This window comes from Protomyctophum parallelum, assembly GCF_964188405.1.
Source record: "Protomyctophum parallelum genome assembly, chromosome: 2".
Lineage (NCBI taxonomy): Eukaryota > Metazoa > Chordata > Actinopteri > Myctophiformes > Myctophidae > Protomyctophum > Protomyctophum parallelum.
The window spans coordinates 52,407,573-52,425,678 of NC_139699.1; the positions used below are offsets into that span (position 1 = coordinate 52,407,573).

The 18,106-nt window shown below is 43.4% G+C and overlaps 1 protein-coding gene across 1 annotated transcript; it reads left to right on the plus strand.

Moving 5' to 3' along the window:
• Positions 1–1,968: 1,968 nt before the first annotated feature.
• fbxo22 (F-box protein 22) lies at positions 1,969–17,776 on the plus strand. The gene is made up of 8 exons (XM_083759156.1): positions 1,969–2,161; positions 3,403–3,535; positions 7,904–7,991; positions 8,211–8,309; positions 11,084–11,236; positions 12,381–12,546; positions 14,875–15,112; positions 15,595–17,776. Exons 1-8 carry the CDS (start codon positions 2,028–2,030, stop codon positions 15,745–15,747), a joined length of 1,164 nt encoding a protein of 387 aa, XP_083615282.1. The 5' UTR covers positions 1,969–2,027; the 3' UTR covers positions 15,748–17,776.
• The last annotated feature ends 330 nt before the right edge of the window (positions 17,777–18,106 follow it).

Sequence of the window (18,106 nt, forward strand, 5' to 3'; positions counted from 1 at the left end):
GTCCCTTTCCATGCCGCCAGGGGGCAGCAGTGCGGTGGTCTCCACACCACCAGCCTCTGCAGTGGCGGAACAACATTGGCCCGGGCCGGGGTGTGAGACAGCACGACCGGGCCTCACCGAACCTGACTCTCGACAGCACCCCCCCATCGAAAAAAGAAAAAAAAACATTTACGCAAACAGTTGCTGCTAATTTGAGCAGGCGTGCATGAACGAGAGAGGAGTTGTGTGTGAGGGTTGAGGAGCTGATCACAGTCACAGATAGAGGGAAAGGGTTATATTTTGCCTATTATTTATGCTATATATTATTGATCACGTCTGTGTCTGTGACATTGCGCAGCAGTGCACACACACGAGAGAGAGAGAGACGTAGAGAGAGAGAGAGAGAGAGAGACATAGAGAGAGAGAGACGTCGAGAGAGAGAGACGTAGAGAGAGAGAGAGAGAGAGAGAGAGAGAGACGTAGAGAGAGGGAGAGGTGCTGCGTGCGTGTTAAAAAATAAATAGGCTACTACTCATCTTTGTGTTCTGTTTCACCTTCTGAGTGATCGCACACAGGGAAAAGAAACAAGAAGGGGTTTAGAATCGAAACAGTCCGTTGTGGAGAAAAGGAAGTTATCCACACATATGCACTCCTAAATCATCACAGAGTGATTAGCCTACTAATGAGTGACAGGTAGTGATGCACCGAATATTCGGCCGCAGAAAATATTCGGTAGAAAATGGCTAAATATGCATTTTCGGCCTATTCGGTTTCGGCCCAAATAGGCAGAAAATATATCACCGAATAGTGTATGCAATTAATGCATTCAAAGAGCTGAATAAATGTTTTATGGATCCATAATAGTGATTATTATTTAAGTAAAGTTTTGCCATAACCATAATATAACATTTGTAGAATCAAACTCAGGTTAATGGGTTAAGTGAGGATACTAAAACAGCGATATTCAGTTACACTTCATACCAATGATACTGTGCGGGTGTAGGTATGTTAAGTGATAACCACTTTCAACATGGCATTATAGGCAAAAGCTTTCTAAATCTTTCAAATTTTCCAAACATCTACAAGCTTGTAGGTCAACAATCTTTGCTATTTGTTGTACAACAAAGTATTTATAGTGCTTAAGTGGCATTCTGGACTAGACCTGTCTGGCTGGAAACATTGTGGTTGCAAGGACTGCATTTCTGACCTTTCAGATACAGGACTGTGTCACAGTCATTACCCGGTGATTGAGAGATTATTTATTCTGTACTTACTCTGTATAAACATACTATTTTAACTAGTGATGCCCCGAATATTCAGCCGCAGAAAATGTTCGGTTTCGGCCCGAATAGGCAGAAAATATATCACCGAATAGTGTATGCAATTAATGCATTCAAAAGGGCTGAATAAATGTTTTATGGACCCATAATAGTGATTATTTTTTAAGTTAAGTTTTGCCATAATCATTTATTTTAAATAAATCAGGTAGCTTTAAGGTACGGCCATGACAGCAATGGTAGGAAAAAAGATGTATATTATTAATCATATTCGGATATTCGGTATTCGGTTTCGGCCAAGAATTTCAATTTCGGTGCATCCCTAGTGACAGGTGCTGCACTTTTGGAGCGTGGCTGAGGATGTCTGTTGGAGAGAGTGTGAGACAGACTCCACGGTGCTTGTACAGTCCAGCACAGTACATTCTCATCAGACATGATATTTTGCTAAAGTGTAGGCTATTATATAGGCTATATAAGCTCTGTATCTGGTTAATTGCGGGATTCGCGGGGGCCCGCTGGTTTTATCAGTCGTGAGTGACTGTAAAAAATCGTCAATCGGTCATCTGACAGCCCGGGCCCTCAGGAGGTCCGGGCCGGAGTGTGACCACCCCCCCTACACCCCCGGTAGCTCCGCCCCTGAGCCTCTGCCTGTGAGATGCGATGCTGCAGAGTGCAGACACCAGACACAGACAGAGTAGAGAAGGGTCATAGTTAGCCGTGGGTAGCCAATACTCTATGGTAGCCTAGCCACTAGCCAGGTTAGCATCCAACATGGAGGAGAGGCCGTCGTTTGCCGGCGGCTCGCAGCAGGACAGCAAGGCTGAATACATCCTCAGTAACGTGGCCGAGGTGGTGGAGAGGATTCTCACCTTCGTGCCGACCAAGTCTCTGCTCCAGATAGCGAGGTGAGTTGAAGGAAACATGATGCCTGTGAGAGTTAGCATCATGGTTAGCATGCTAATACCTAAAGCTAACGCCCCCATCATCATGTCTGGTCTGCTTGAGTAAAAAACAACAACTGCTATTTAAATGTAGCCGTACGACAGACGAAATATTAAGCAGACGTTAAGTAGGTAAACTAAGAATAAATGCTTTAGTCAAACTTCAATCCAATTTATTAGCCACAACTCGACTGTCTGTATATGTATTATTATTATTATGGTTATTGGCAATAACCATAATAATAATAATACAAACAAATGGCAATAACTTATTGCCATTTGGAGTTTTCCCAACAAAAATAGCAGATCTTGTCGATCGGCTATTTTAAGAAAATTTTCCCACAGAAGACGGAAAATACGCTATTATAATATAGAGCCCTGAGTAGCCCCTTTCGGGACCCTCCATAAAGCTTTTCTGAAATTTGGATGTCGCTTTGTGTAGGGTCACTGTTCATATTTATATTTTCGTATGGGAATTTTGGAACGTGGACATAAATATGCTCGCTAACATCGTATCTGCGGCGTTTGACAGCTTTTTTTTGTTTGAGTTATTCTGAATTCGTGAACTATAAGTACCTATACATCCCGCTGCGAATATCTCCTGTGGCGTGGAAGCCGCTAAGTATTTTTTTTTTTTTTTTTTTACCGATTTGGTCGCTTTGATTCTTCTTGTTTATTTACCGTTTATTGTACCGCCTACCGGTGTGCGGTTGGCTTGTGTCGGCTACGTTCCTGCCTCTGATCTGCTCTGTCATAGCTATAGCGCCACTAGCTAGCCAGATAGGCGGTACAATGAGGTGTCAATAAACAAGGAAGGAAGAGAAGAATCAAAGCGACCAAATCGGTCAAACAAAGATTAAAAATACTTAACGGCTTCCGCGCCACAGGAGATATTCGCAGCAGTATGTATAGGTACTTAAAGTTCACAGATTCAGAAGCCCTCACTTAATCACTTAACATACCTACACCCGCACAGTATCATTGGTATGAAGTGTAACTGAATATTGCTGTATGTTGCATACCATAGTAAACCTTTTCATAGATTGCTTAAAGTTTAAGCAATCTATGAAAAAGTTTACTATAGTATGCAACAGCAACACCTTCATATATTATGAAGACCCCTGGCCTACAGTATGTGTGCTGCTCAGTCAGGGTGTGCAGGTTATGGAGGTACTGTGTTAACCCCACGTGTGCTGTGTGCTCAGTGTGTGCAGGTTATGGAGGAACTGTGCCCGCAGGGTCCTCAGGACCCAGCAGAAGTTGACGTGGGTGTCGGCCTGCGGTCCTTCCAACGCAGATGTGCACGCTCTCTGCAGCTGTCTAGGCGAGGAGGTGGAGGTACAGCACGGACTGACGCTCCGCTGATTTATTTTATCATTTCGTTGCTGTCGTGCAGAAACCTATCTCCGTATTCTAACTTTTTGCGTTTTCTTTCTCCTAAATTAATCGTTTCCATGCCACCGTTGACTCCGGCCCTGTGGCGTTAGTGCCAACAGAATGCACGAAAAAGGCAGTGAAGAAGACCGCGTGAATCGGAAGTAGTAATCGGCCATTTTCGAGCCAGTGCCGATCACCTTCTCTAGCGTCAGAAGCGCTAATATGCTAACGAGCATCTTTAAGTGAGCTACTAAGTACTAACATCGTCCACTCACCTCGTATCACCTCAATCTGAGCCTCAATTCCGAGAAAAACGCAGCTAAAATTGCATTTCACTTTAAAATTTAATTGAATCTAATCTAATCTAATCTGAAAGAAATAAACACAATTCTGACAATTGCAAATAATTATGCAAACAGTTATTTTGTAACAACAGTTACACGTTATTAGTGCAGCCGCACCTGGCAGCCGGCGAAAACTAGAGTTCTCAACAGGCCAGAGAACTAAGTCCCGGCCCTACCTGGGCCCTCATCAAACCCTGTACACTCAAGACACTGCCCCCGCTTCCACCCTTAGATCTCCATATATGGAGCTGACCTGTTCTGAGTGACATTCCATATGTTGATCTGACCTCATCAAACCCTGTACACTCAAGACATGCTCCATATATGGCCAGTAGAGAGATAGGGAGACCCTAGCCTAGGCTTACTTATCTGCGAAAAGAAAAGCCTGGTCACAACCTAAGGCAGAGAAGCTATCGGCGGTTGTATCTTCCGGAATATCCGTCAGATGTATTTCCCCCGGATACGATATTTTCCTGACCAATCACAACACTTGTTTCATTCGCGGAGAATGTAAACTGATTTGTAAAGCATCAACGTCCTTGGGCGATACTTCCGCTAAAATCCCGCACTTCCGCTGATAGTCTTTTCAGTAAAGGTCTTGCCCAGGGTGGGGAGACCCAGGCTGTTACTGAACAAGCACTCCCTAGCAATGATTGCTAATATGGGAATATAGAGTTATTTAAGTTAACACTTACTTTAACAACAAAACGCTGAAACATACTAGTGTCATGTCCAGTGGGTGTAGCTGCCTGGTGCTACAGAAACTGGACATAGGCTCCTGACCTATGGGCAGCGTGGCTCGTTTTCTCTAAATTAGAGCCCTGCACGGGCCTAAAATATAGGCCCTGGCCCGGGGCCCGTGGAGTTAAGGCCCGTCCGGCCCTAAGCCCGTTGGTAAAGTCCAGAAACGGCCCGAGCCCGGCCCAGAAGCCCGACATATTTCTATTTAATATTTCAAGCATGCGTGCCGCCGCGGTCGCTCTATTTGTACACGGACGCAGCAGCAGCTACTCACTCACAGCTGCACTATATCGCTCTGATAAACCCACATTATAAAACAAGAAGTCAATAACACACAGACATCACACTAAAAAGTAGCCTACTTAAAGATGGAGTGCCGTGATTTTTTTCCCACACTTAAACATGATCATCAGGTGTATTTAGGTGTATATGAGGTATAATTTTTTCAAAAAAGTGTACAGTATTTGTTAAAATGATGGTTTTATGTGGACACACCCACCAGTTCATTAGGTATGCGTGAGTTTAACCGTAGCACCACCCACCTAATCCAGTCCCTCCGCCTCCTCCTTTAAGACCACCCACTTGTCCTAGTCCCTCCCCTCCTTATAAAAGGACAGCCCATGGCTCTGCCCTTTTGTTTACAAAATGACAAATTGGTGTCTGTAATGTAACAAGAACTCATGTTTTTGTGAATGTTAGAAGTGAACACTTCCCATATTTCTGAGATCGTATAAGCACCATTATGCACTTATACTGCCACCATCCATGTATAGGCATATAATCCACGCATCCATACCATATCAGATCTGTTTTTTCATAATCATTTATTTATTTCCTCCAATTATATTGACCCTATTGTCACAATCAGCTCAGCTCATCATCCAATTAAATCATAGTTTAACAGCAGAAACAATTAGTTTGATAGATCATTTAGCATGAATAATTTTATTAATTTGCCAATATATTGTAGGCTATTGATTTCCTCCAGCTAAGCACCCTGGCATTAAAACTGTCCTTTAATGACACAAAACACTTGAACTGCCTAGGCACATGATGCTCTGGACAGAAGACTCTCCACTTTTGCTCTGATCAAACTCAATTTACAACATGAATGTTCCTTCTGACTGCATTGAGTTTCAGCAAAAGTCGCCAGATTTAAAGAAACAAGCGGCCAAGTCCACAAAAATAAGTCACAGAAATTGCCTTGAATATTTATGAAAACGTTTCAACAACACCAATCCTTTTAACAACATATTAATCTGAGGGTCCTTCACATGAACCATTGGTCAAGTCAACCACATCTCCCCTGAAAGTTACTTATATGAAAACAAGCCCAAGTCGCTTGTAATAGCCAGACATGGCAACATGACTTCCAGCGCGACACAACAACAGATTCTAATTCTTGACTTTACAGCCTCGTATAAGTATTACATATTGACTACAACAGCCAACAAGAATGCACTGTGACACTACACTCTGTATCAAAGCCCGACCACTGTGATTATAAAAGAAACAACCTACTCCTTGAGAACAACAAGAGCAACTATACAGCAGAGCAGGTAGGCTATGGTTTGTTGTGGTTTCCTTGATTAATCCTGAGGACCCGACGTGAACATTTACTTGCTTCCAATCTAACGAAAAACAGTCTGCTCTGCTGTGAACTGGTAATGTGTGAAATGACTGTTTGAAAATCTGCCACACAGTTAGGCACAGAGCGTTCAGTTCACACGTGTGTATGTGGCAGGCAGCTCCGCCCACAGAGGTTGTCGTATTTAATTCATATTCATTCGTATTCATTGGCCCGTTTGACCGTCAAGGGTTCAGCCTCCAGAAAGAAACCCTAAATACAAAGTTATTACACTATTGGACATAAAAACGACTCCAGGGTGTCTAATGAAGTACTTTCACCCCATAGACACATGAAAAATACAAAAATTGTGGCACTCCATCTTTAATTATAGTTTTATACAGTAGCTGCTGCACGTGCACTGTCAATCAGCGCAACGCGTTGTGAGCTTGTAGATCGGCTATCGCGGACTCATGCTGCATTATAAAACCCAGAGTAGATGGACAATAATAAGAAAGCTTACGTTATGTATCTGCAGTTTCTGCAATGTACAAATCCAACTTTGTTTAGTGTGTTTAGTATAAAATTTGTTTTTTTTGCGGACTGCGGAGCTCCTGAGATGTAGGTTCTGTCTAGGAGAGCCGTAGCCTACTTAGTACTCGGTGTGTGTGTCAGTGCGTGTGTGTGTGTGTGTGTGCGCACGCACACAGCTGCGCTGCATAATAATTAGGAGAGAGAGGACGAGAGTTTAGGCGCGGAGCGAGAGAGATAGAATGTAAAACACGTTGTTTCAAAGTTTTTATAGTTTTGACCAGATTTTAGTGTGCTTGTGTGTGTGCGTGTGCGTGGCCACTGTGGGGGGGTTATTGTCACGTCACTATGGAGCAGACAGCAGCATGCTGCCGCGCTGCTGAAGCAAGTCCAGTCTGGGTGAAATTCACATCGGAAAATTAATATAACAGCGCATGAGCCCGCCCGGCCCACGGCCCGTTGGTCAGGGAGAGAGACGGGCCCGGCCCGTTTTGGCGGGCCGGGCCGGGCCCCGTCGGTACACGACGGGCTTGCAGGTAGATACTCCAAATGGACCCTATGGGTGCCCTTTCCACCGGTTGGTTTCCAATGGGGATTCAGTTATTTTTGGTTCTTAGTCCATGAGCCAGCGCTCCAAAATTGGCGGGAAAAACTAGACCTACCGGTATATTAAATTGTTTATAGGATCAATACAAGTAAATTAATACATGATAACCCTTCCACAGTAGTAGCTTTTTTATATTTTCGATTACCGGTATGTTGCATATTTTCCTACATAATGCCTCATTTGCATATTTAAAACTAACATTTATAATACAATAAATCATTGTCTTCGTGTAAGTACTCAATTGGGGAAGTTTCATGGCGATGGCAATCTAATATAGGTATGGTTTTGCCCCCTCAATTCATAATTAACGTTCCAATGTTGGAGCTCTTGCTCATGGACTAAGAAACAAAAAGAACTGAACCGGTTCCCATTGGGAGCCAACTGGTGGAAAAGGAGTTGCAAAGGGATATACTAAAACATAACATTAAGCGTGTACTACCTAGTTAGTACCTAGTCAATATTATGAAATGACTGCCAATGAGTGCTGCAACAGCCTATTAAATAGTGATGAGTTTGAGGCTTTTTTTTATTCTGTACAGAAAGTGTTCCTGTTGCCTAAAACCGTTCTGGCCATCGTAGACAGTGAGGCCTTCAATGGACAAGCATACTGCTACAGCCAGAACAAAGGTATTGCAGCACTACTACTGCTCAGAGGCTCAGATGGATATGTTATCTCACAGATCAAATTTGTTTGCCTATGGGGCACTCATGAATTACATTTTACAACATTATACAACTGCTGCACACATTTTTCCTTTAAATAATATTGCTAAGACAATGCTGTGGGGAATCAAAGTTTGTGTCATTGATCAATTTCTTTAACGTTATTATTTTTTTTTTTTGCAGCAAAAAAGTGTCGTCATATTCCAGACACAGTGGAGGAGCTGAGCATGCTTTTCCCCAAAGCATGTGACCTCATAGGCATCGCCACACCAGGAATTGTCTGTAAGTGTTCTTCTTCTTGCATTTTCGCACAAAATCCAGAAATGTACAACTAAAGCATGACAACTTACAAGCCAAGGCTCTTCAAAGCACACATGTGGAGGAAAAGGGCAGCATTACAGGCAAGAGTAACCATAGAGAGTAACATGCAAGCATTACAGGTAGCAGCGTGACGGAAGCAGCGTTACAGGAAAGCGTGACTGCTTCTGTGTTCAGAGTGTGTGACGGAAGCATGCATTACAGGCTTCCTGCACGTTTTCATAGTAACAGTGATTTGCAGTCGCAACCATGAATGATGAACCAATATTGTCCATGTATCGTATCGCCAACCATGTATCATGATGCGTATCATACCGCTTTTAAAACATATGATGCCCAGGACATGCCCACACATCTTTATAATTACACCCATGGAGTGTAATTAAAACTCAGCCAAAAAAGGGGTTAAAATGTATCTATTCATTTCACCCCTAATTGCTGCTATAGACATCATCAGCCACTAGAGGTCATACTCCACATTACAACATCTCTGTTGCATAAGGTTCCCTGTTTCCCTGAAAAAAATGCTGTTTGCACCATAACGTGGCAGCTACCTCTCAAGGAGACCATGTTGAAGTTAAATATTTCAAAAAGTATAGAACATACATTATGTGTACTAATAAAAAAAGTTTGTGAGATTAGGCCCGGACAGAGTGTAGACATGTCTCATGCATGGCTACCTTCCAGGGCCAGGCCGTAACATCGTTATCAATATGACCTTTACATTCACAGTGTATTGGGTGGGATGTTCATGGTGAGAGAGGATGGTGCACAGCATGCGTGCAGCAGATGTCCTGACTCAGTGCTCAAACTGGTGACGTCACATGTAATAAAACATCGCATGCATGTGTCAATGTGTCATGCATTCCATCCGGCATCCTCGTTAGGGGTCTCTGCGGGGAACCGGCATGTCTCGGGTCGTTACGTTGATGAATAGTCCCATCCACTACAGTCGTGGCACTCTCCATTTGTACGTTTAATCACAGTCCCATGGAGAAGTGACATTTCATCAGCTGTGTGCTCTTGATAACGTATCACGCTCGCCATCATCTGTCACTTTAGTGGCACGCTCAGATGTTTGTGATAATACTGCTGCTGTGGTTTTGCAGGAGGAGGGTCAGCGCCAGGTCGCCTACTCAAATGCAACGAATGGTTGTAATTCTCGTGCTTGGATTGAATGAGGTTCAATCTATGGCTTATGTGTGTGGCTATAATTTACAATACACGACAAATGTTCATACATTCCATTCCCTTACCATTTACATTATGGTAAAATGCTAAATGTAAAGTGTTAAGTTTAGTTTGGACCATGCGCAAAACACATATGCTGAAGATATGCTTTATAGTACCAGGTGATTTAAACAAATCGAATAATGTGGATTGCGGGATCCAAATGGGAACGGTGTGGCTCCAATGTGGATCTTGTCTGTATGAAAATTGGGCAAGGTTTCAGCCCGATCAGAGACGAATTTAACCTAAATATTAAAAAAAGTATTAAACATGCAGGGAATTGAGTGGAGGTACTTCTGTGGCACAGGTGTGTCCACACGACATGTGCTGATTGGTCCAGCGGTTTGCAATAATGCCATACACAGTTTACACACATAGACGTCACATGCCTGTGAGGAGCCATGCTGTTTATTTTGGCTAAGAAAACGTTGAGAACCCTGTGCTGTGTACACTAATAAATATTTGAAATTAAACTTTGGGCTAACACAGCTGCGTTTCATTTTTATTTGCCAGGCAAGGTTCCAGCAAACAAACTCAGAAAATTAATTATTGCTAGGCCAATACATCACTTGTACAATAAGAAACTGAATGAGTTGCCATTTCAAGGTCAGAAGAGTCATAATGCGTTTGACTTATATGTCACGGTGCACAGAATCCAGTGTCAATCCATGTTGTGGTGACGGTAAACATCTAGTAGTGAATGAGCTAAGTGGAGACATGGAAACGATTCAGAAACTCCCTTTTCAGACCTGATATTTCATTCCGAGAGGGACACGACACGCACAGACTGCAAAGACGAGAAAGGAGCTTGGAGTCTCTGGGACAGTTGCATCTCCCACATAATCTACATTGATATGAAAGATATTATTGTTGTTGTATTCCGTGACAATACGTACATTGCAGTTTTACAAACACAGGATACCCACAGTGCCATGGACTGCATGGCAGGGGCGTCATCCCCCCTGAGCCAAGCTTGTGCCTGACCGCATACCTGAATGGGACTGGGTGTTACAATCCGTTTATACCTTCAGAAACGTGGGTGGGGATGATAAAGTCATTGTGTAGTGAGCTCATATAGATCCGCTGTACAGTTTTCGGTGCATGACACCGGCGCATAACTAACTATGAATCAGCCTTACAGGACCACTATAGTTCCACACTCACTCCATAGGGCCACATTGCAACGTGTTTTGAGCTGATATTTTTGCTATATTTTAATTGAAATGAAGAAAATTGCAGCATTCATTATATGTCCTTTTCACATGATTTTATTTATCTCTGACGAGAGGCCAACCATGCCGAAGCGCATACGTTGTCCACTCGTCAGAGGTAAATAAAATCATGTGACAAGGACAGTGCTGGCATTTTCTTCATTTCAACTTGTATCTTCGAGCCTTGCACCTAGAAGGATTTTGTTCTAACCTGGAGTGCTGCGGGTTGTCTGCTTCGGCAGTACTTTCTATTCTCGCTATATTTTAATTGAAATTCACCTTGTGTCTCTTCTCCAGTGACTCCCAGTGGTTCCCACTCGGGTCCTCCTCAAGAGCACCAGGAAGGAGAGGCAGGGTTTGCCATCATGTTCCCCAGTATGGAGGGAGTTCACATCAGGCCTTTCCATTTCTGCAAGAAGACCATGTCACCAACAGCCCTGGAGGAGGCAGGTCAGATGTCAAGGTCAAGGCAGTTGACTGTGCCCGGGGGCAGAGTTTGCCATGTGTCGTAGGGCTGGGGCAATTAACACAACGGATGCCGCCAGCATCTTTCAAAATCTAAGCGCTAGAATGCCACGCAGATATGGCAGATTTTACTCTGAAAAGCCCCACCACCTGTCTGTCTGTCTGTCTGTCCGTCCGTCCGTCCGTCCCCCAAAAAACCGGGAGGCATAATCTTCCATTCTTACCTCATGCTGGTCATGCTAAAGTCTCTCCTAGAAGAGTTAATATTCCAAACGAGAGGCATGCTGAAGTCAGAAATGAAGACAGAACATTGCCCATCTGGTTAAAACCATGGCGAGTTCCCTAGATTAGGAGATACGAGCCAAGACACTGCAGACACACTGCAGACAAAAAATAATTATATATCATTAAAAGACCAAAAGACGCCTATACACGTCATTAGCACATAGAATACGTGCACGTCCAAGGCAAAAGTGTGTTAACTGAACATGTATCGAAAACCGACATTAATCTCTTACTGTCCCGGGCCTGACGCGTGGTCCGGGCACCTACGCTGGTAATCCAGCCTGACAGGGTTCAAGTCCCGATCCCGACAACCTTTGCTGCATGTCCGTCCCCGTCTTTAATTTTTTTTAAATAAGAATCACTGATTTAATGTTGCTCATGTCGGTTAATCAAATAATGGAGGTAACGCACCTATGCATGAAACAATGTCTGCAATGTGGAATTAATTCAGTATCTGAATCTGACAACATATTTTTCATTTGCAATGACTGTGCAGCTTCAGTCATGAGAGGAGGAAGCAAGAAACGATCGATTAATAGCAAACTTAATATACCACATCCTGAACCTAACTCTCCTTCGTGTGGAGGGGGGCTTTGTTTCAAAGAGGATAGTTGCCTATTGCAATTATATCTGAGATACTGCACTTATTTTGGAAAGTGCTATAAAGTTCTTAAAAGGTCATAAAAATCGAGGTCAACATATACGTATATAAAACCAGATGTATTCATTGTGGAAACTAGATGAGATATGTATTTAAATCTGCAGCCCTAAGTTGAAGCAATTCCTTGGCCCAAAATTGTGTATGTGTGTATGCCTCTCTCATTGCTTCCTCTCCCCTCTCTAGGATTAGTAGACAACCCAGAGCTTCGAGTGGTGCTGATGTTTGTCTATGAGGCGTATAAGTCTGGTGCTGCTCGCTTCCTCAGCCAGGTGCTGGAACCGCTGGCCAAGAGCAAGGCTCTGGTAGCTGGAGGACTGGTGGAGAGCGCCTTCTCTCCTCCACGTCAGTGGTGAGTAAAGCATTGCTTCTGAAACCGTTTCATGCCAAGGACACCCCAAATTAGTATGTATTATCTGACTGTAGACCCTCATCTGAAAATGACACTGTTAAAATGTTTCCAAAATATTAGATTTCGTTTTTGAAAATTGCAGTTAATTTCATTTAAAGCCCTGCATGGGTAGGCTTAAGGCTCATACATAGTCTGGTTTTACGGTGGTGGGGTGACCACCGAACTACAACATGACGTCACGAGCCGCGGTGAAGAGCAAACCACCGCCACCGCTCCAGCCCTTCTCTCTGTTTTTACTCACCACCTCTCAATGTTATTTCAGCTCCGGTGGTCAGCTCACCACCGGAGCGGTGGTCACCTTACCACCGAAAATCCAGACTATGAATAGGCCTTTACAGTCACATTTTGGATATCGTCTGTCGGGTGGGAAACCTCATATGTCCAAGCTCCTTTTGGGGGATGTAAACCACACTATGGGACATGTGGACTGGGACTTTAAAGTATCCAGTTCACAGGTCAACTTATCTCAGAAGAATAATAATAATACATTTTATTTATAAGGCGCCTTTCAGGGCACTCAAGGTCGCCGTACAGATTAAAAGCAATACAAGAACACAGTTAAAAACATAATAATAATAATAATTAAACTAGGGCACAGCTTGCAGCAGAAAGTCACACAGAGTCATAGGCCTGCCTAAACAGGTGGGTTTTGAGGTGAGTTTGAAATATGGTGATAGAGTCCATGTTTCTGATGTCAGGGGGGAGGGAGTTCCAGAGGTGAGGGGCAGAGCGGCTGAAGGCTCTTGAGCCCCTGGTGGAGAGACTGGCTGGGAGGACTTTCAGGGTGAGGGAGGAGGCAGACCTGAGAGACCGGGTGGGGATATTGACGTGGACAAGGTCAGACAGGTATGGAGGCGAGGTTATGGATGGCCTTGAATGTGTGGAGGAGGATCTTGAAGTCGATACGGTATTTGATGGGGAGCCAGTGGAGTTGGTGTGACATTTTGTGACATTTTGTGTGTCTTAAGTACCAGGTCTTATTCCCTAACTTGAGTAAACTAAAGACCTGGAGGCGTGATCCTTATAAATGCCTTATAAATAAAATGTATTATTATTATTCTTCTGAGATAAGTTGACCTGTGAACTGGATACTTTAAAGTCCCAGTCCACATGTCCCATAGTGTGGTTTACATCCCCCAAAAGGAGCTTGGACATGAGGTTTCCCACCCGACAGACGATATCCAAAATGTGACTGTAAGCCTACCCATGCAGGGCTTTAAATGTAACTTAACTTAACTGCAATTTTCAAAAACGAAATCTAATATTTTGGAAACATTTTAACAGTGTCATTTTGTGACATTTTCTCATAATCTAATAGACTGTAAAGGATTAATCCTAGTGGTTTTGGTAACCCATTGGCCTTTCCTCTAGTCTAGCACCTCCGTTCACATTCACTGAGAGCGCTATCAGTCAGTTATAGTATAAAATAGGTCTTAAGTGGTTAATATATGAGGTAAAGAGCTTTCGATTTATGTAATCCAGTGTGTTAAGGCTTGCGAAGTGTTCATTCTAATCTATTTTCCGCGAGGATGAGCCTGTAGCCATCTGGGGAGCGAAGGCCGCTGGGGATACACTTTTCCAGTCCGTGTAACTGTAATCTGAGCCATCTGAAACTAAATTGGAGTACAATAGCCTTGTTCCCCAGCAGCTGACGAGAGCTGCTCTGCCTCTATGTGACTCCAGAGAAACTGGACATATCAGCATTATTCCATGGTGCTCTGCTCTCTCTCTCTCTCTTCTCCGTCCCTGGGGCGACCAGAACTCTGAACAAGAACAATATCAGAGCTGCCAGGTCAAAACGCCTTCATCTGTAAACAGCCCTGCCTTCTCACAATACAGCAGCTTTATTACAGTCTTATTTTGGAACAAAACCACATGTTGTTCTTGCACTATATATGCCATCGCTGTACTGTTGCATGTCCATAACTGTTAACCTTTCAGAAAACCCCAGTATAGATCGGAAATGATTATCGGAAAAGATTATCTATCCCAGTCTCGTGCACTGGTCCCAAAACAGTGGTTCGGGACCCATTTGTGGGTCCCATTTTTTTGGTTTTGTTTTCAGGGTGTCCCTGGCAAAATCTTTTCAGATGGGGCCCAAGTCAAATTGGTGGTCCTTGACATGAAAATGTTTGAGAACCACTGAACCTAATATGAACTAGAACTGCACTCTGTCGAGTGCATACTTGCTTGTTGCACACTAGTAGGCCATAAATGGCTTGCGCAAGTAATGAGTGTCGAATAAATCCTTCTAAACCCTCCATCCAGCTGCAGTCAGGGTGCGTTCGGTGTGGTGGGCATCACCCTGAGCGGTCCCAAGGTGCAGGGCGCCTCGGTGCTGTTGGAGCAGGACGTCAGCAGCCCCAAGGCGGCCGAGGCCACCATCCGCCGGCTGAAGGCGGCCAAGCTGCCTGAGAGGAACACCCTGGGCTTCATGTTCGCCTGCGTGGGCCGCGGACACAACTACTACAACCAGAGCAATGTGGAGGCCGACGCCTTCCGAAAGGTCAGTGATGGAAACCAAAGGTTGTGTCACTTTTGCCGCCATTGGCTTAGATCTACTAATTAACCTGACGTATAAAATACCAATTTTACCACTTGTTTGGTATGATCAATCTAATTGTGCAAAGTAACTAGGAAAATTAAGTTGTAAGCACATTTATTTTCCTCTGAGATGTAGTGTACGTCTGTCGGGTGGAAACCTCATATGTCCAAAACTGTTAGTTTTCACTATTCAAATTCAAAAACCGCAAAAGTAACACATCTACAAGCTCAAAACTCATCGCAAGCTTGTGTATCTGCTACTTTTAATACCTTTTTGTGTGATTCTGTAATATGCTCAAGTAGGACGTTAATTTTCGAAAGAACACAAAAAGTAAAAATATGGAGATGCAAGGTTTCTGCCCAACGGCAACGATGAGTACAAAGCACTGACAAACAGGCACTCAAGTAAAGTGAAAGTAACCTACTTGGTTGCTTTCCACCAAGGTCTTCCCCAACACGCCACTCTTCGGCCTGTTCGGCAACGGCGAGATCGGCTGCGACCGCATCGTCAAGGACGACTACACGCTGTGCGACGCCGACACGGACAGCTTGCAGCACGAGTACACCACGGTGATGACATTGGTGCACCTGGGCTGACCAATGAGCAACAAGAACCCCTGCACCTATCGGGAACAACAAAACATTCTGGTGCTCAACCACCTTCAAAGTGCGGTCTGGGGCCACCAATGGGTCCTTGAGGAGGTTTCCAGGGGGGGTCCCAGCTAAATGATTGATCGTTAGGAACGAAAAGGACCTTTACTAACTCAGAGTGTGCAAATTGTACGCTCTTGGAGTTAGGGGGGGGGGGGGGGGGGTGTCGGGGTCCGTAGCCTAATGCGTAACGAACTGGGGGTCCACGGTGATGACATTGGTGCTCCTGGGCTGGCCAATGAGCACGATGAACCTTACACTGACTGAATGAACTCCCAACATTCCGGCTGCTTGTGTGCCATAAAGGCCAGTCCGCACCAATGATTAGCGATGCAACCGAACCCTTGCAAAATACGTTGCATCGAAGAATCGCAGAGGTCTGAATTGCTCCGTTGGGGGTCGATACAGTTTTGGTAATCTGATGCACGAGTTTGCAAAGTTGCAACCGGTTGCGTCACAGATCATTGGTGTGGATTGTCAATGTGGGATTCCAGGGCCCCCCCCTCCCAACGGGTTCCCGGGGGTCCCCAGCTAAATGATTGATAGTTAGGAACCAAATGGACCCTTACAGGCCTGTACAAATGCGGTTCCATTTGTACACTCCCTGAGTTATGGGGTGTCTGACTGTCTGTGGAAAATCCAACATTCTGTCTTTTTGGGTGCTATATAATCCAGTGGTTCCCAACCTGAGGTCTGGGGGCCCCTTGGGCAGGACGAGTCCTGATCAAATTATTTTTAAACATGTTGCACAAATTCTAAACTTTCTTTCATCCAGTTTCAACCTGGCATCCCCATTTTGTGCATGACATTATAATTGCCAACATAGTTAAATATTGAGGTTTTTCAAGATTTCCCCCCAAAAGAAAACTACAAGCTCACACTGTGGAGTGCTGTGTCTATTCGCTATTTCCGCTGTTCTTCATACGATAACTATATAGTGTGTAGGGGGCGGGATTTAAGTTTTTGGCAGACATACCTCTGTTTTCTCCATGGAAATAAGGTTGGGAACCACTGCTTAATCATGTCACCATCACAGCATTTAAATACGCCCAATTTATCCTTTAGGATATTTGAAAATAGCCGAACTCCAAGCTCACAAGCTGTTGTGGGCTTGTAGATCTGTCAAAGACATGGTTGATGTTTCTGAAAAAATTGGGAAACCTTGAAGAGTTTTTAAAATGTTTGCCTATAATGACAGCATGTACATAGGTCTGTTATAACCTAAAATCCTAAATCCTATCGAAATCAAGATTATTCAAAGATTTTTTGACTATAATGACTTGCCCAAAAACAGGTACGCCAGGGCGAAAGTGGTTGAAGCAGAAACTGATGCTTAGTTTTAACCAATGACATAAGGAAGAAGTTTTACGTTGTCGTATTTGTTTCTCCCCTCTCCCCCCTGTCATGCCTCATGGGGCTGGGCGATATATATTGATATTATATCGATATTGTGATATTCGACTAGAAATCGTCTGGGAGTGAATATCGTAAGTATTGTATTGGACAGTTTTAATCACTTAAGCCTTAATTTATGATTTAAGAAATGTTCAAAAATGTGCATAATTGCATTTTGCTATATTGGAACATTTACAACTATTAAACTATATCGATATTGTGGCATTTTGTAAAAAATAAATTAAAAAATCAAATTAAAAATAAAGTGATATTTCATTTAGCCTGTATCGTCCAGCCCCCTAATGCCTCTCTTGCAGACAGAACTGTGTGCGCATGGCTTACTCACAAAAACAGAAAACATTTACAGATCAATTGTTTCTTGTTTTGCTTCCTTCCTGTGTAATATATAGCATTCTTGTAAAATATGTGTATATTTCCTCCAAATTATGTGTACATTCAGTACATATATATCTTCTGTTCTAACCTCCACCTCCGGGCTGCTCGCTTTGCATTTGACTCAGTTGTGTAGCTGTTATAGTTGTTGATTAAATGAAAGTCAATGTTTTGTTTTCTCACTATCTGCAGGACGTCACGATTCAAGTATTATTCACATTTTTTGTTTTAACAAGGTTTTTTTTTGTCTTTGTTTTAACAAGGTTTTTGTGTGTCTTTGTATAACATGGGGGGCAAAAAAGTCCAGTATTTTCGCTGTCGGCTGGAAACCTTGTAGGTCCAAAGGAACCGGTTTTCTAATGGATCTAAATATTTAGTCAAGATTCTTCTTTTTTTCTTCTATTTTTTGTAAAACTTTCAGTGGCTTAAATCTTATCTCCATATTCTAACTTTTTGTGTTTTTACTTTTTTCGTGAATTAACGCCCTATTTGATCACACTGCGTCACACAGAAGTAT